Raw genomic sequence first — 19,839 nt, 5'->3', positions numbered from 1 at the left:
CGTGCTGTCAAACCTACACTAGCAAGGAGATCGGGCTGAAACTATAGCTACAAGCTATCCAAGGATGGTACTATAGAATGTCACCTCAAGGTAGGCCTAGTGGCGTCATCTCTTGGTTAGGCCGGAAACTTATCAATCCACCCTCGTAGGTTCTAACGAACTTCGATTTAATTGAGTACGTAATAAAACAGTCATGAAGTCATGATCGGACATAACCTGCCCTAACTAAAATCAATATTACACCTGTTTGAACCAAGCTGAAATTCCATTTACAATACTAAAACCAAAATTTGAATTAATAGTCACATACAATACGTTTATGGAGAAATTAAGACCCTTAATTTTATTAAAAAGGGTTTAGGTTTCAGAGACAATACCCAGTTTCGAATTTTAAAGGAAAATAAAATGAACTGTAATGTGTGATGACATATTAGAGTACAGTTGGGACGTTTAAAATTGGCACAATCCGCTTTCTTCTTTCAACTTCTTTCTTCAACTTACTAACCAGCCTGGAGTGGTTGCTAACAGAACGCCTACCTTCTCATGACAGACGTTAAAATAGAAAAGAGATGTCAGGTAGAAATTGCAGCGGACAGTAACATTACAGTAAAAGCTCTCTATTCGCGAGGTATACGTTCCATAAATATGCCGCGAATACAGAAACCGTGGATATGGAATGGTAATTAATATGGAATCATAGGGGATACGTTCTAAAGTTCCAAAATAAAACCAATATGTACCAGAATAAAATCAATTTATTGAGAAATTCGCAATTAAAATTAATCGTCGTAATCACTTTTAGACAGGGTTTTAAAAAATTTAGTGATTTTTTCTTGTTTTGAATTTTGAATTAGTCTACTCGACTATATCTTTTATGAAAGACGCCTTGGCACGAGCCAATAGTATTTAGAAAATGCCGATACATTAAGGGGATTCAGTAGTACATGCGCCGTAGAGTATAAACATGCTTATCGGTTCTAGATATCATGAGTTTAATGTTTGGAACAGAGGTTTGAAATTTTGTAGTAAGATAGATAAAGTTTTGTTCTAAAGCCTGTCGAAGCCTTTTTTTTAATTTTTTTATTTCTACACTTACATGCAGCCATCAAAAGGGTGGCAACATCTTTTGACAAATACAATATAATATGAAACAATTTGTACGAATATCCCCGTCAGCCACCTTTTCATGTGACTAATAAAGTAAAATATGTCCAACAAATTCAATACTATAAATACGTCAAAGGAATATCTAAATAATTGTAATTATTCGTATGCAATAAAATAATAAACACTTTATAAAATTAGTATATTATTTTACCTATTTTAAGTACAAAAAATGTATTATTCAAAAAGGCGTAGATGAGTTGGTATTTTTGCTCCACTGGCTTTTACTTTGAAGCCCAAAATCTGCTTTTGATTACTACGTTCTTAATACTAAACCTGAAATTACGAAATTCAATCCTGTTCCTTTTTCAGATCCTCTAATTTTGGTTTGCCCTCTAAATCGACAATTAATCCAAGTTCCGCGATATAAGCAAGCAACTTGCTTGTTTCTGGAAGACGTACAACTCTCTCAACAAGAAGACCAGCCTCGTTACTTGACAGCTTCGTATATAACTGACGGAATTCAGGACTAGACGCTATTTTTTTCTTTATAGCTGCAACAAGATCCTCATATGGAAACAAGGGAATTGCTTCTTTCAAAAACCTTTTGAAAGTTCCCTTCGATTTTCTATCCGCTTTGCTTGTGTCAGCCTTGTCTAATTTTTCCTTTATACGCAACATGTACTTCTTTACAGGTAAATTGGATTCTTCCAGGAATCTATGGCGGTTTATGGTAAAGTGAAGATTATTGTAATATTGCGCGGTAAAGTATAAAAACATTAGTAATCACAATTTCTGTCTTTTCCCCTTGTTTTATAATGTGCAGAATCAGAGTCAATTTATAGGTTTAAAGTTTGTATTTTACAAAAAAGCGACACCGACGTTTCAACTTTACACTTATCACATCCAAAATGAATTCTTTGGTTCCTAGATCTTTGTAATTTGCAACAATAAATTTCACAACTCTACATCATCGTAAATTTATTGTTAATTGGCTAAAGCAATCTACCTTAATAAAGTCTTAAAATACAAATTACTAAAAATCATGGGAAGATAAGGTGTTTATCATTATTTATATTTAGTATGCCTATTAATGTTTTCTAAGTTAGGGGTTGTTTTTATATTAAGATAATAAATAAATACCTTTGACCTAATATACAACACGATCTAAAAACAAAAATCTATTCTGACAAGATTAAAAAGGCTGCCCTCAAACCTAAAGGCGAAACGTTGGTGTTGTTTTTTTTTTTTGAGATTAAAAAGCATTTTTTTTTATTAATCTTGATTCTGCATTATCTCTAACTATTCCTTTTTCTTTAAGGAATACTACGTTTACGCATTGCTTACTGTATCAGTTGTTGGATTTCTTCCTGAGCTAGTAATGATTTAATTAATTCGTTCCATTCGTCACCTTGCAAGAAAGCTACAGCATTTGCAAAATCTGGATCATCTCTTAAATAACGTTTTGCCATTTCCAAATATTTTTGCTTCGGAATAAGATTATATATCTCTCTTAAATCATTGTCTAAGCTACGCGAACTAATACTTGCTGCAAAACCAGAGGTTACCAATGCTGCCAACACCAGAAGTGACTTATCCTGAGAATAAGTTAAATTATATGATTTTCCACGAATTCATTACTAATTAATTACGCAAATTAAGAATATGTAATTTTCAAAATTACGAGATTGCTCCAAGAAATAACATTCAAATTTGTCCAAAAATTCACACGAAATAAAATTAAACAATACATATATTTTCTTACCATACTGGGGTAGAGTATTTATCGTTCTGGCAGGGTATTATTATTTATTAAACTAAAAGAGAATCACACAGTGGGGAGTTGCTGTTCGGTAGTTTGTATTTATACTTAACATTTTATCATTTTTTATCGATGCGTTCTAATTACTAACAAAGAAAGGTGAGTAAGACGTATATTTCCGAATTAAAATTAAATATTTGATTTACCTGAACCTCGCACTGTAAACTAATACGGTATTATCTAATGCAAACAATAACACTAGAATTTCTCATCTACTTTTTTTACCTAGGTAAGAAGAAGAAAACAACGGAAATTATTGTTTAACAAAACGATATTAAAACATTTCATTTTAATTTTCACAATTTCGATTTTTAGAACATTTATGGTCCCGAATTGTTAAATTGTATTCAAAAAAGTATAGCTGTAAGACGATAGTCTTTATTATGATATCCATTTTAGTCCTTAATTTACTCCAGATGCTAAATCAGAGCTAAGATAGGGATAGATAATCTATTTATTTGGAATGGATGTAAATAATAGTAAGGATATAAAGCAGAGGATCGCAGGGTTGAGTCGCCTTCAATAGAAAGAATAAGAATAAGATTGTTAAAGGTGTAAGTTTGGAGCACGGCACTGTACGGGTGCGAAATATGGACGATGGGCGCGGTGGAAAAGAAAAGGTTAGAAGCGTTCGAAATGTAGTGTTACAGGTGAATGCTGAGGATATCGTGGGTAGAAAAGGTTAGAAATGAAGAGGTGTTGGATAGAATAGGAGAACAGAGGACTCTATGGAAGTCAATAAAAAATAGGCGAGATAGATTGGTAGGACACCTTCTCAGGCATGAACGTCTAGTCAGAGACATATTAGAGGTAGAAACAGGAGTTAGGAGGGATAGAGGTAGACCTAGATTAGATTACTGTTCTCAAATAGTTAAGGATGTGGGATGTTCTAGTTTTAGGGAAATGCGAAAATTAATTCGAAAGAGTAGAGGTGCGTGTCCGACAAATTTTCGGACTGACGACCTTATGATGATGATGAACTATATATTTNCACAGCTTGTAAAATTTACCTATATTTGTAGGACTGTTTTTGTGTTAAAAACTATCTAAACGAACTTGTATAAGTAATGTTTAATTGTGTGGTCCCAGTGTTGTGCTAATATGGCGCTTTTAGATACAAGAAAGTACTACAAACCAAGACGTACACCTCGAGAATCAGATTTTGAAAAGTTATTTAGATTTAAGGAGGAGAATGTTGTGTGGTTAATAGACCACTTTCTTGGCGAATATCCCAAAACACGTAGAGCAGCCGTGCCACCTGTGCAGAAAATGAAAATATTTCTGCGTTATTGTGCGAACCATTTTAAATTTGCTAACATTCAACATTGCACAAGTAAATCAGATATGTATTAAACAAATAAAATAAACAGCTGTCACGGAACACACACATGTTGATTGCATAATGCAAATTTCAACTAGTTTCTCGAAATCGGTAGGGACTAATCTGTTACCTTTTACTTTATTAATCCGAAGAATTCCCTTGCAAGGGAAAGTTATAGATTATGAATACGAATTGTAGCAATAGATTTTATTTCTACCTTTTACTTGAAAGTAAATGTTTTATTTTTATAAATACGACTCAAGGAAGTGGGACAGGCGAACAGGTACGTATATTTTAACCCAAGAACATAATAAAATAATATTTATAACAAGTGGACATCTCCATAAGGAGCCTGATCGCATTTCAAATAATTCTAAAACGTAACAATGTAGCCAACCAGTACCTCACTAGTAAATATGGGAATGTTTGCATAGAGTGAGTACGTACATACTATAGGTACATTTTTGCATGTCGAAGAAGCTTTTCATGTTTCCGTTTGTCGTGCTTATGTTTTCGAGTCTTTGTTTGTTTGCATGGCATTCATCGAAGAGCGTACTCATCCAAGTTGCCAATGCGAAATACAAAAAAAAAACAACCAACAGTCGGAGTCGGTAGAGAAACAGCGTTGTCAACAGTGAACTCGCTGTATGACGACGATGACGATTGCAATGTCGACTGAATCCGCGGAGTTATTGCGAATAAACAAACCGCTTTGAAATAGTGGAAATCAATAAAGAGCGAGCATTTGTGTGTGCGAAAGAGGGAGCGAGCGCACACAAACACGGCCCTTGAGCACGTCTCTAGGGTTGTTGAGCACTGCAATGGCCGAGAGAGTGAGCCCAAGCCCCGTGAGAGAGCTTCCTCCCGCCGGGCTCAAGGGCTCTCCAGCTTGCAGCGTGCGCGGAGGTGTATAAATATCATTACCTATACACTTGTCCGTTACAACTTTTTCAAATCGTCCGTTATACATATATGTGTAATGTACGAACAATAATAAATTATCATTCACTGCCACAGGCAGCTCAATTTGTGCAAATAAGTCATTAGTCTATTAGAATATTAATTATTCTTTATGTAGCAAAAGCGAAAAGATTCGAATGTGATTTTATAAATATTGCATTATTACAAACCTAGTTGAACCCACTCAAGTTTGGTCAAGTGGGTACCTGACCTAACCTAAACCCATGTCAATCAGGTGAACCTTCCCACTATAACCTAATCTAACTTACCTCCATGGAGTAAAGCACTTCATACAAGCCAATCAGCGAATCACTGTTACCATAATGTAAGGTTAAGGTGTATGTATAGCGTTATTACCTTTTTCGAAGCAGATAAAGGACAAGTCTGCCTTCAACCCTAGACAAAAATTTTCAGTCTCTCAGAGTCTTTCAGCGTCTCTGAGAGCGTCTCTCACAGTCTTTCATAGTCTCTCAGATATTGTCTAGGTGTTTTTATGGGTCTCTCACAGTCTCCGTATGAGAGACTCGAACGATAAAATTGTTAATTCAGAGATTCGAGTCTCACAGAGAGACTGAATTAATAAAATTCTATCGTAGAAAGACTGGGATCTCTGAAATTCTAACCATGTCTATCGAGACACCACTTATTGAGAGATTCGAATCTCTTGTTCAGAGATTCGAGTCTCTCGTTCAGAGACTGGATACGAAATGAGGATCTCTCTATGAGCGACTCGAGTCTCTCGTTCAGAGATTTGAGTCTCTCGTTCAGAGACTGGATACGAAATGAGGATCTCTCTATGAGCGACTCGAGTCAGAGACGCTAAACAGTTTTTTTGACTGAGTATAATTGCGCCGAAGTTTGTCAACTAGCTCTTGGATTATGGATAAAATTCTATTTTGCTTACAACACCATGTATCCCCACTTTAGCAGAAGAAAATATTTAAACTTAACAGATACACTTTTATTAATATGTATACGTATACAATGGAAAACAAAATTTAATATTCAACTCTAACTAAAATATGATACCTATCTACATAGATTTACCAATTTACCATCGAGGAAATTGCAGATTATCCGTTTTTGTCATTTGTATAACAGAACGTTTCAGCTGAAGCAGTGGAAATCGTTTGGATATTATTTTCAAGGTTTTTTTTCGTTTTGTTTAAGAAATAATGCATCAGTCGGAGATGCCGTCTTCGATCGATCCGTTATCGTACGACTCGTCGGTGTCCTCGCCCGCTTCCAGTACCGGTCATCAGACCCAGCGGACGAAGAGAATGAGGACGTCGTTCAAACATCACCAGCTCCGCACAATGAAATCGTATTTTGCCATCAATCAGAATCCAGACGCGAAAGATCTTAAACAACTTGCTCAGAAAACCGGACTTTCGAAAAGAGTTCTTCAAGTGAGTTCGAATTTAATTTAGAACATCGATTTATATACACCATGATGTAGTCCCTTCCATTTTACGTGAGGCTTGTGTTTTCAGAAAAACATCACACAAGCTAATATTGTTTTCGGTTTCTGTCTAGAGCATGTTCAAAATACGTACGAATTGTTCCGATTGTAAGAATGTCATATTTATGATTGTTTTAAAGTGAAACAATCAAGAAAGCAGTCGAAATTACTACTCTCTGTAGTACTTTAACTTTAAAATGCAAAAGACGTTAATTTGACTTTTTTAGTTATACGTAGTGGGTTCTCTTGGGGGTCAACCTAAATCTAGTCTCAAAATGGCCCTGACATATTGAAATTTCGAAATATTCTGATCTCCAAACAACTGAGCAATGCTGAGACCAAATTGGAATTTTTAAAGAAAAATATACTTCGGAAATGACTACTCACTTGGTTATTTTATTTTTGTATTTCTCGTACTTGTGTTCTCAAAATAAAAAAAATTTGGATTTAGAAATGACCAATGGTAGGTATTAATCGAAAATCGTAAAAGTGTAAAATGATATCATCATCATCATAACGTCGTCAGTCCTAAACTGGTTGGACACGCACCTCCAATCTTTCCTAACATCCTGTTCTAATCTTCGCATTTCCCTAAAACTAAAACGTCCCATATTCTTAAGTATTCGCGAACAGTAAACTAATCTAAGTCTACGTCTACTCCTTTTCCGCCGCGCCTAGCGTCCATGATTCGCACCCATACAGTGCCGCGCTCCAAACATACACCTTTAACAATCTTTTTCGAATTTCTAAATTAACCTTTCGCGAGCATAGAAGTGACTTTTCTTTATTGAAGGCGTTATACTTTGCTTTATATCTCTACTACTCTTTCCGTCCTGATTTATCTGACTTTCTAGATAATTAAAATCAGCTACTTCTTCTATCCTTGTATTCGCTCTTTCCTTACTGTTTATTCCCTTGCATACTCGTATTTTTGTTATACTTTTCTTTTTTTTTTTTTTCAAACAATATTGTTTTGTCAATACGGCGTAAAATGATAAAGTCAATAAAATTCCTAATCGATTACATCATGTTGAAGTGAATGTCATCTGGGTGTTCAAGAACAAAATTTTTGTTTAGGTGTGGTTCCAAAATGCGAGAGCAAAATGGAGAAGAAATATGATGCGTCAAGAGGGAGGTCACGGCGGTAGTACAGCAACCCCCCAGAACGGCACCAGTACACCGTCAGTCTCGTCAGTTTTATCGGATGCAAACAGCTTATCAAACCAGTCAGGAATGGACGAGTTACACCACCATTTGCATTCTCAAAACGGTCAAACGCTAACATTCAGCGACATCTACTGATCCGATGTCACTGCACGTTAATCGTTGAAGCATCTAAATGTGTCTGATTTAAAGTATTTTCACAACATGTTCCTTAGTAGTTTTATAAGAGTTGGTTTATTTATTTCATTGTTTCGAGTACAAGATTAAATATGCTGATATAACGTATTAGAGACGTACAACAAAGTGTACAGATTGCGCTATTGACGTGGATAATGTACCTAGTAGACAGCATAAATAAATGTTTTATTATATTATTGAGAGTTTATCTTTACATCTGTATGAAAACCTTCACAATTTGCATATGACTTGCAATCAGTTTTTAAATACGCTTTTGTCAAGTGAAATTTCCTATTTGAAAAAAAGCTTTTGGGTGTTTCATTCCTACCAGCCACTAGTGCTAGTGGGCGAACAGTCCCTCTGGACTACGCCGGAAAGTAGGGGGAAGACCTTTCAGGAATCATGGGAATGGGTGCGTGGTGGTTTGGGTGAGAAAGATGAGACGGACGAAATGAAGACAGAAAAGAATGAAAGATTATCTGTGGAATATTACTGCCCCAGCATTTGCCTAAATGGTCCAAGAAAACCGCAGAGAAACTTGGACCAAGGCAGACGGACCAGGAATCGAACTGGCGTCCTCCCGAATGCTAAGCAATAGTCTAAACCTGTAGGTCATGCCGCCCGATTCTTATTTGAAAAACTAAAAACTTTTGGGTGTTTCATTCCCACCAGCCAATAATGCTTGTGGGCGGGCAGTCCCTCCGGACTATGCCGGAAGGTAGGGGGGAAGGCACTCTTCAGCCTGCTTTCAGGAATCATGGGACTGGGTGCGTGGTTCAGGTAAGGAAGATGAGACGGACGAAATAAAGACAGAAAAGAATGAAAGATTATCTGTGGAATATTACTGCCCCAGCATTTGCCTAAGTGATCCAAGGAAACCACAGAAAAACTTGGACTAAGGCAGACGGACCCGGAATAGAACCGGTGTCCTCCCGAATGCTAAGCAATGGTCTAAACCTCTAGGCCATGCCGCTCGGTTCGTTTCAGATGACACCCCACGTAATATATAGACTAAAATCCAAGTATAGACAGTATACCGCCATCTAGTGGGTATATGCTGCTAGTGAAGTATTTCGTGCGCTATATAGATAAGGCCTTAGTAAGGTATCAACACGCCCAATAAAAAGGGTGTTTAAGCCATATAAACAATTACTTAGAAGTTTGGAAAGTATGACATTCATAAGAAATAAATTAAAGTAACGATAAGACCAACTAAAGTATTGATTAAAATCGATGCACTGTAGTACACACGGTTATTTGTTACCCAAACAATAAAACGCTAAATAGCATAAGAATACAATTTGTATATACGATATTTAAATGATAATTATTATCTTATTAGAAATTCAATTACAACTGAACCACTGAGTTAACAGTAAGTGGGTTACGGACAAGTACTGCACGATTTTAACAGAAGAATTTTAGCCACTAAGTATCTAACAACAACAGCAATAAAAAATGTCGTTGACATACCTACATTCGTTCATATACTACAGCAAGTATAATAAAGAAACTTTTTATTGGTTCATTGATCTTCAGATATTCGTAAGGTTCCCTATATATTGTTGTAACTACCGTATAGTATATATATTGTTAATTCTTTGATTTAATATTGAAACAAACGTGAAATATAGGCAAAGGTCATACTATACATGAATAATATACAAGTGTTAATTAAAGGGAGATAAATTATTGGAGTAAGAATAGCTTTTCTACTTTACTATGTAAAGTGAATGTGTGGCAGTCACTTTTAAGATTTTTAAGCAAGAATAATGGCTTTAGGATTAATGCGAGGCAATGAATTTGAAACTGTATTTGATTTGGTTAGATATATTAGTGAGATATCTCAAAAAAAAATTACAGTGGGAGTAACGCTAAATGTAAATGACTACAGTATCTCAATAACACACTCATAAGCCTATAAAAATTGGACGGATTGACATGTGTCATATTTCAGCATGAAGATGGCGCTGAATATCAATTTTATGTTATGGTCAGAAAACGGTAGCCTAGGTAGCGCCCCTCTGTAAATTTTGTCGACTAGTTTCTCTTAGTTTATGTTTGATCGCCGTTTAAATTAAAAAGTATTCAGCCATTAAAAACTTTTGAAAAAGTGGCCTGCCGAAATAGAAGCTGAGATGATGGAAATCCATGCCTTATAAATGCTTTTAAACATGGCTGCCCAAGCATTGCAGAAGCAACACGTTCGGTACGCTCAACTGAAGTTACTACGAAAGGAATGATCGAAAACATTCATTCCGAAGACCGTCACATAGTATCTTGCATCCAATTTTATGGATGAAAAAGCTCAGTATATGTGATGGATGCCGCATTTGCATTTAGACCAAAAACATCTTAGGAAGGTAATTTTAAAATCGTTTAAAATTTTTCGTGATTGAAGTGACTGCACCCCGAGCAGTCAAAGTAGTGGGTTGGTGCCACCGAATGATGTTGTAATTTAAATCTTGTTCTGCGTTATGTTTCGAAATTTTGGCTGCAGGAATAAATTTCATAAATTATTGCCACAAATTTGGTATTTGAGAATTTCACCAGGAGTCAGATGTAGTCATGCCATCGACATACATATTGGACTGAGCAATATCCATATGAAATTTACTACTCTCTAGAAAGGGAGAAAACGACCTTGAGGCTATCACCTGTCTCTTTTCATCTTTCTTTACGTTATTCATCCGCTCTCGCAAAACTGTGACGTGGACCAATCAAAATTCTAGAAAAAGACAACTACTGGACGCATGATTGCTTTGTCTCTCTCACTCGTTTATGAGTCATGTAAAAAGACTTATCCTAACCTTACTTAAACCCACTTGGGCGACATTTTTCTAATATGTTGTATTAGGTTCGATTAGCTTTCAAGTTAGGTTACGTTAGCGTCTAATGAATGATAACACCGTGATTTTGACTGTCATACATCATGATTTTTACAGAAATAATTATTTATGTGTTACGCAACGCAAAAATAATTGAAAAATAATTAATTATGTGTTTCGTAACAGAAATTAATAGTTTTAATTGGAAAATAACTAATTTCGTGTCACGAAAAAATAAAAACTTCCTGCAATATCATCGTCACTTGTGGTTTACAGTAAATTGCTCTCATTATCACTGCCTGTTTCTATTTTGTATTCTTAAAATGTAGCACACACAGCCTTGTTGTGATTTTAGAGTTATTGATCCTTCATGACGGCGAAAGATCTTGTCTAACCGTCCGTCAAAGTACGTGGGCACATTCATCATATAAATCATCAGCATAATAATGTGATGTCGTATTGGATTGGATTGTTGCAAACGTGAAGCTTACGAAAACCACGTAGGTACAAATGTTGTAGTTTGGATTTTTAATCGCACTGAGAATGTAAATGCCTTGAGTTGCCAATAAAGATGACTCTGATAAACGCCAGTTTGCAGTCAATTAAATTTGAGATGAATTATTAGACAATAAACTAAATGTAAATATAAATATAAATATATGTGTTGTTTGTATCTTTTTCTAAACCCTCCATACAAGCTGTGAAAGTAATTATCGGAGTTATACAGTATTTACTATCACTGCGTGTGGATTGCATAATAATAATGGCATAACGTTATTTAAAAGTGTAATTTTGGTGCCTAATAAATAGATACTTAACCTAAGTAAACATGGATTTTGGCCTGATTATCGTGAGAGAGTCCTCTCTAATTGGTTTGAGTGATATGCGATGCCCCAAAGGTTTTAGCTCGATTATGGAAGAATAGACTTCTTTGATTGTTAATTATGGACTTAAGCTAGGTTGTTATGAAAAGGGATTCCCTAATTGACCTGTGTGAAGTACTATGGGTTTAGGTTAGGTTATATTGGGAAAGGTTTGCCTGATTGACATTTGTAAAACACGTAATGCAAAGGTGATGAGAGTAGGATCCTCAATCTGCCTTAGAACTGTTGCAATTTACATGAAGATATTGCTACTAACTGTAATCGTTGGAAGTACTGATGTCAGGATCAACTTAACTTTTGGGTTTTATTTTATTCTCACCAGCAATCGTTGTTGGTCAGTGGCTAGTCCCTTGTGACTACACCGGAAGGCCCTGTTCATTCATCCTTTAGGAATCGTGGGAATAGGTAGGTGGTAGTTGGGATGAGGAAGATGAGACGGATGATATGAAGACAGAAGCTACTGAAAGCTTTACCAGTTGAATATTACTAGTCCAGCATTTGCCTAACTGATCCAAGGAAACCACAGAAAAACCTGCACCAGGGCAGAACGATCAGAAATCGAATCGGTTTCCTCCCGAATGATGAGCAGTGGTCTAAACCTCTAGGCCATGCCGCTCGGTGATGTTATGACATGTGGCTTTCTCTCTCTACTGTTCTGGAGCAAAATATTTTTTCAACTTGCCCTCCTATGAAACAGAGACTCATGTGTTGCTCATTAGAAAGGCAAATCGCCTTAAAATTGCTAGGTGTTCGATCTGATTTTGCCATGAGCAAAATATTTATACAAATTATGAAAATAAATCAAGTTACACTTTTCCTGCAAACATGCTCCCATGACACAGTTGTTACCAGAGGAATGCTAAAAGTAAAATTGAAAACGACCGCGAACAACCGGTAAGGGCATCGGATCATTGCAGCCAGGTAGTTATGAAAACTAAGGCGCATGGGATTTGATAATTTCAACAAAATCTTCGAATTGTTATTACAAATTAAAAATGTATTTACAATAATCAAGTCAATTTAGAAGTATAACGTGAGGTACATGTAGGATCCTCATGCATTGTATGATGCGGAAAACCAGGAATGACCTTGTGTAATACTACAAAAGTATTTTTCGGTTGAGGTCAGGGATGAAGTACTGAATATTGCAAAAGAAATACGCGCAACCTAACTAAACCATAACTTATCCTAACCTAATTTACAATAGTAAAAATATTTAAAGTTATTTTTCGATATGCAAATGGCTTCGTGTATCAAAGTATCCATTCATCTAGAAACCATGATGGGTGCCGCAGTGCAAATTTTGGGTGTCACAAGCCCGAACCCCTGGGTCTATGTACTCGAAATTTTGCACAGATGTTTCTTATACAACGAAAGGATTTTTTAAATTTACAGGGTTAAGAGTTTGATCTGTCGGTCTAAGCACAGCCCAAACCACTGAGACAGGAGGCTTGAGATTTTGGATAAGGTTCCTTATAAATTGGTATCATTCATTATAATGTGGGTTTTCATAGTAAAACCCTTAAAATTATAAAATGAGGGTTTGCGATTTAATCAAATTCCACGCGAACGAAGTCGAAGCTTTGTAATAGAATGGCTGCAGTTGGTTGATACGTGGGAACATATCTATAATATAGTCGATATGCCGAGCAATAATTAGACACTGACACGAATGATTTAGTGTCATAATTGCATGGTGTATGCAGCGATTTATTTTGTATATTTGCGTCTCAACTTTACGCTCTACATATTGTTTCCTGTTGTACCAGATGATCTAGTTTCTTGTAAAGGACTGCGCACTGACGCAGATATCTCCGAGGTTTTCTTATTTTGTTATTAGTTTGGCCACAATACGTATCATTTCCCTTGGTTGAAAAGCAAGACGGCGATCGTACGTATTTGGTCTGTTCGCACTTCGCTTAGACGTACGACCCGTCCGCTGAGCTGACTCGAATCCAACGACAAAAGAAGTTATTCGAGCGTGAAATTGAGTTTAATGGCGTCGTGACAACAATAATTATTGTTTGTTTAAATTTATCTCGGAAGAAAAAACTAATCGAATTGGCGTCGAATGTACAAGTTTTATGTAAGGACCTGTTGCGGGTATCTACCGAAAAAGCCTTGCGACAGGCGGATAACTCGATCAGAACAATTAATACAATACTTTATAAGAATTAATACCACACAATTAATCTATTTATTAATCCGAATTAAATGTGCACGTAATAACGGAATTTCTTACTTGTAAAGATCTGTTATATAATCTATAACGAAAAATTCCATAGAATATTGTTATTTGTTTAAGTAATTCAGGAGAAAAACAAAACTATAATCAATTTCTTAGTTATAATGTTAAAATGCTATACCTACTATATCTGTTTTTTTTTGTTTTTTTANTCAAACATTAATATGAAATTTCATTTTTAATTATTTTTCAATCCCACTACAAACAACCTCAAGTTGATGGGGGAAAAATTTGTTGCTGTTGTCGCACCCTTGCCGGGAATCAAACCCGATAATTAAAAATGAAATTTCATATTAATGTTTGATGTTAACCCCTATTAAGTGTCAACGTTCATAATTATGATATCAATATATATTTACTGTTTTATTTACACAGTTATCTGGTTTTAATTATTTATTCATATTTATCATTTTATTTATAACACGAGCGTCTATTAATACCATTAATTTATAACATTGTGTAGCTAGCAACAATTATACAATATTAACGCAAAAACCTATGCAATTAACTAAAGAAAAATACTAATGTTATTAGAGCCTTGAAGAAGACTGAAAACTATAGGCGAAACGTGGGGTCTGGTTTCAAAATAAATAAACTGTTTATCCCTTTTCTTGGCTCTGATTTAACATGCGGATAGTTTCTATTTGTTGTGCTTAACCGTACACAGAATAAATTGATTCTCACTCAAAAAACTGCAAGAAAAATCTAAGTCGCCTGCCAGTAAGACGTTGATCCTATCTTTTGACAGCATGTAGCGTAAATCAGTGAAGTGTACAATTTAAATTTTACATTTTGGGTCAAAATTTTCGTATTCCATTAATTTATTAATAAAATGGCTTTTCCTCGCTTACCACTTAAGGTAAATATAAAAAATATAAGTTGTCTATTTACAGTTTAAATGCTTTTTCTTGCTGTTTCCGAAAATGTTTGAAACGTAGAGACTCATAATCCAAAAGTGTTGTCCGATTTTTAAATTCTGACACTCTTTGCAATATCTTCTGTATCTATCATCCCATTTATACTCAAGTTATGCAAATAATGGATATTAATGTAGCTGCAACAAAGGACTATCTGCATTTGTGTTTGAAGTTTTTGTGTTTCGATATTTTAAAAGTCAAAATTTTCATTTCAGTCCCACATGAGGCTATTATCACCGCTTTCGCCGAAAAAAGCTAATATATCGACTTGCTCAAATGTACCTCTTGTTAACAAGGTGGATAAGGCGAAGAGGCTCCTAGACAGGGATGATAAAACTGACGTATTTCAGCGAGGACGAGTCCGTTACCGATCTTTTAAAAATACTCGCGAAGAGAAAAAATTGAGATCTGTACAAAATCAACAGATCGATAGCATAAGTACAGAAAGTCGAAGTAAATCAGCACCCTTGTTTCACTCCATAGAAGATCATTTACAGCCACGAAAAGTTGTAATTTCAACAAAAAAAGCGAACCCCAACTCATTTTCCGTTCTGAACCCTAAAAATACTGCAGACAATAGGTACGTTGCATACATCCAAAATCAAAGATCCCAATTGGATTTAGCACCCACTAAAAACGACAAACAGCCGAAGCAGAACAATACTAAAAAAACTAGCGCAGATGACGAATGTGATAATCTTAATGATATTATTAATACGAACACCGAAAACCCAGTGCGATATAATTTGAACAAAGTTAAGGAAAATATCAATTTGCACGCGGAATGTATCAAAGAAGTTTACGATACCGTTGTTTCGTTCAGAAGGAAATATCCCCGCTATAAATACCAATCAATTAGCACCTATAGAGGATCAGAATTGAAAAGAAACGTAGAAGAAATTATAAATTTTTTTCAAGATCTGAAAGATAGAGTGGTTGTCCGCAGTTCTAACGCGTTAACGAACGAATCATATTCGCAAAGAAGATACGATAATACAACAGACTTTCTTCAATCTTATCAGATGTACGAAAGTCGAACCAAAGAAAACGATGTACCAATATACCCAACCCCTTCATCCACCACAATTAATATACCGGATGAAATTTCCGAAAGCGACAGTAACATAAACAGTGAATGTAGACATGATGCTCCGTATAAATCCTATTCTGAAGTGTTAACGGAAATGTTGAAATCAACACCTAAAGCTAATACCAGTAGTGGACTAAAGACTTGGAAAACAGAAAGTAGTTCTCCAATTCTCTCCCACCATTTTAACAGTGACACTAACAGTAGCGCAAATTTTTCTCAGCAAAAAGCATCTTTTTCGAACCATGCATTAAAATCGACCTGCAAAGCTACGCGAATAGCGAAAACTGAAAAAAATTTCTCCACCTCACCAACTTGCTTTTGGGTAAAATGTGGTAAACCTCCTTCAAAATCAAAGTGTGATTTAGAAGAAGAAGAAAAAGGCCCCATAGAAACATGCCGCTGTGTACAACCTGTGAATCCAGAATGCCAGCCGGTTTGTCCAGAAATGCCCAAAACCGCACCGCCATTGAAACGACTAAAGAAAGTTGAAATTCCCGAACCCAAAAAGGTATGTCCACCTCCTCCTTGTGACGATGTAATACGAGCAGACGATAATTATAAAATTGAACCAAAAAAATTGCCTGTTTTAAAACCTTCTTCCTGCCCATGCGTTGAACCATTTGTTCCCTCTAAATCAGTTCCTCTAAAAAGATTAGTACCTGTTAATACACCTAAAGAGCCAGAAAAAATTTGTCTTGAGGAAAAATGTCCACCTCGAGCGGATGATAATTATAAAGTAGTTGCCAGAGAGCTACCCAAGTTACTTCCCTCAGACTGCCCGTGTATAGAACCAGAAATACCAACCAAAGCTCCTTGTTTAAAACGATTAAAGCTTAAAGTTACCGAACCACCACGAGTATGTAATCCCTGCGAAGTAGAAATTTGCTGCCCACCTAGAATGGATGATGGCTTAAAGGTAACACAGAAAAAACTACCTCCAATGGAAGCATCAGCATGTCCATGTGTTGAACCACACGTTCCAAGCAAAGCACCGTCATTGAAGAGATTGGGACCAATAAACATTATTGATGCACCTAAGGTCTGCCCCGTGGAAGAGTGTCTTCCGACAATGGACCAATTAGCGAATTTCAAAATTGTAAAACGGAACCTACCTCCATTGGAAATTTCCAATTGTCCATGTATTGAACCAAAAATTCCTAGTGAAGCACCACGGCTAAAGCGTCTCAAAAAAGTGGACATTCCTGAACCTCCTAAAATATGCCCACCACCATTCTGCGATGATACGGTAAGGGCTGATGATAATTACAGAGTCGAACCAAAACAATTACCGAAAGTACCCACGGGTTCATGCCCTTGTGTTGAACCCTTCATTCCGTCAAAAAGTCCCCCGTTAAAGAGACTTACGCCGATCGATATACCTGAGCCGGAAAAAATATGTATTGAAGAAACATGTCCACCAAGAGCAGACGACAATTACAAAGTAGTTGCCAGAGAGCTACCCAAGTTACTTCCCTCAGACTGCCCGTGTGTAGAACCAGAAATACCAACCAAAGCTCCTTGTCTAAAACGATTAAAGTTTAAAGTTACCGAACCACCACGAGTATGCAATCCCTGCGAAGTAGAAATTTGCTGCCCACCTAGAATGGATGATGGCTTAAAGGTAACACAGAAAAAACTACCTCCAATGGAAGCATCAGCATGTCCATGTGTTGAACCACACGTTCCAAGTAAAGCACCGTCATTAAAGCGACTGGGACCAGTAAATATTAGAGATCCACCAAAAATCTGTCCTGTAGAAGAATGTCCTCCTACAATGGATCAACTAGCTGGTTATAAAGTTAAACCGAAAAAGTTAAAAACGTTAATACTTAACGAATGCTTCAACACGATGAGTACAAAGGAGTATAATGAACGATTTCAAGGAAAAACGCACACTCCTAAAAGAAAATTTGGAACTAAAACTATGTTTCCAAACTACCTGAGTAAAAAGTATGACAACTTCTATTCGGGGAATAACTTTAACTATGATTCTTTTCGTTACGTAAACCAAGATTATACATGTCAACCGTATTTATTATCTTCCTGCTCAAATCCTTCGTCATCAACAGACGATGAAAATATTCGAGAAGAACAAACTGAAGAAGGGCAAGATTTTGTCACGAAGTTTGCAACTCAATGCAAACGCTTTTTATCTGATGTGGCATTTACGCTTTCTTCATTTAGAAAAGTCAAGGAGCATTTTGAGGGAATGCAAAGTCCCCAAAACAACCCAACGTGTGTATCTCAAGAGAAAACTGACTTACCGAATAACGCAAAGGATAATAATTGTAAAGCATTTGTACCAAATATTTCTAATATGTTTCGTACGCAACAGTCCCATTTGTTGGATAAAGATCTATTAGTTGTTGGTCACCAACTAAAAATATCTCATGACAAAGGTCACTCTTCACCTTCATCACAAATGCATGTCGAAAGAGAAACGAAAAGTTCGAATCAAATGTGTAAAAAGTCTTCGAAAAATGCAAGGATCGTTCACAAATGCGGAAAGCTCTACAAAGTAAAACATAGTTGCCAACATCGGTTTGTACATCGAAAAAGAAGGATAACAATTGTCCGTAACAATAGTAATCACATTAATAGAAAGAATGTTCCCAGCATTACAACTTCAAAGAAAAGTTCGCATTTAAATTGTAATAACGAAATTAGCAATGAATTTAAGAGAAATGACGTCTTCATATTGCATTATCCCAATAGATATTCGAGTAATTCAAGAATAAAATGTAATACAATTACTTCCCTCAGAAAACAATCGTCACCCAAATTCCAAATGCAAAATTTTCCCAGAAAATGTTGCAAGATAAAATTGAACTGCAAACGTCGTGATAAGTACTTAACAGGTTTCAGACTGTTAAGAAATGTTTCAAAAACCAAAATGAATAATAAAATGCGGCGTTTGAAAGACAATTCACCCCAACGGAATATAGAAAAACAACAAATACATGGTAACAGTAATTATTTAGAAGATAAGGAAAATAATATCAAACTGGAATGCGAATCATCTCAATTGCTTTATGAAAGTTTTCTGGGTATGATTCAAAGACTTGCAAAGTGCCCCATGTCCGGGGAAGTTGAAGAAAATGAAGTGCGATTAAAAGCTTATATTATTTTGGAAGTTCTCCGGAAATTGCAGAAGTTTACTGCTGAGGAACCCAAACAGCCACAAAATTCTCTTACTGAAAATCAAGTTCAATTTCGATTATTTCCTTCGAATACATGTATGAAAGAGGAAGGTCATATTACAAAACACCTGGAGGTAAAAAGTTGCTAGCAAGATGTGACAGGATATCGAAATCACCAGATTATTCGAAATCGAAAATCCTAAGGTTTTTAGTGGTTCTCAAAAATTAAGTAAATGCATGGGTTCTTGAGGACATGGGCAGTTAGAACGACAAAGTAAGAACAATATATGTATATGTAGATACATTTATGTATATTACCGAAAATGTAAGAAATCTAGGAATTGTATCATCATCATCATCATAGGGTCGTCAGTCCTAAGACTGGTTGGACACGTACCTCCACTCTTTCCTATCCTGAGCTAAACTTCGCATTTCCCTAAAACTAGAACAATCCACATCCTTCACTATTTGTGAACAGTAATCTAACCTAGGTCTACCTCTACGACCCCCCCCCCCTAAGCCCTGTTGCTGCCTCTAATCTGTCTCTGACTAGACTTTCATGCCTGAGAAGGTGTCCTACCAACCTATCTCGCCTATTTTTTATTGACTTCCATAGAGTCCTCTGTTCTCCTATTCTTTCCAATACCCCTTCATTTCTAACCTTTTCTACCCACGTTATCCTCATCATCCGCCTATAACACCACATTTCGAACGCTTCTAACCTT

The 19,839-nt window shown here is 36.1% G+C and overlaps 3 protein-coding genes across 4 annotated transcripts in view; 2 read left to right on the top strand and 1 right to left on the bottom strand.

The window, feature by feature from the left end:
- The window catches only part of LOC108738357 (LIM/homeobox protein Lhx9-like), a 36,826-nt gene extending 28,648 nt beyond the window's left edge, over positions 1–8,178 (top strand). Inside the window, exons 5-6 of the mRNA XM_018471754.1 lie at positions 6,378–6,616; positions 7,747–8,178. Coding sequence (XP_018327256.1) covers positions 6,378–6,616; positions 7,747–7,971 — 464 coding nt within the window. The 3' untranslated portion in view covers positions 7,972–8,178. The remainder of the gene's footprint in view (positions 1–6,377; positions 6,617–7,746) is intronic.
- Positions 1,290–2,953, bottom strand: LOC108738358 (protein G12-like). Its single transcript, XM_018471755.1, has 3 exons — positions 2,870–2,953; positions 2,452–2,702; positions 1,290–1,822 (listed from the first exon to the last, which is right to left on the bottom strand). Exons 1-3 carry the CDS (start codon positions 2,870–2,872, stop codon positions 1,456–1,458), a joined length of 621 nt encoding a protein of 206 aa, XP_018327257.1. The 5' UTR covers positions 2,873–2,953; the 3' UTR covers positions 1,290–1,455.
- A 6,521-nt stretch (positions 8,179–14,699) lies between the features above and the next one.
- LOC112905926 overlaps positions 14,700–19,839 on the top strand; it is a 5,691-nt gene continuing 551 nt past the window's right edge. Inside the window, exons 1-2 of one of the 2 annotated variants that reach the window (XR_003232094.1) lie at positions 14,700–14,826; positions 15,100–19,388. Coding sequence is in view for 1 of the 2 variants with exons in the window: in XM_025979356.1 (XP_025835141.1) it covers positions 14,800–14,826; positions 15,100–16,482 (1,410 nt within the window). In the remaining variant the exon portion in view is untranslated. The remainder of the gene's footprint in view (positions 14,827–15,099; positions 19,389–19,839) is intronic. The other variant, XM_025979356.1, reaches the window with a different exon arrangement.

This window comes from Agrilus planipennis, unplaced genomic scaffold (genome assembly GCF_000699045.2).
Source record: "Agrilus planipennis isolate EAB-ADULT unplaced genomic scaffold, Apla_2.0 scaffold131, whole genome shotgun sequence".
Taxonomy (NCBI): Eukaryota; Metazoa; Arthropoda; class Insecta; order Coleoptera; family Buprestidae; genus Agrilus; species Agrilus planipennis.
Note: the sequence above shows the minus strand (reverse complement) of the source record. Positions and strands in the feature narration are given on the sequence as shown.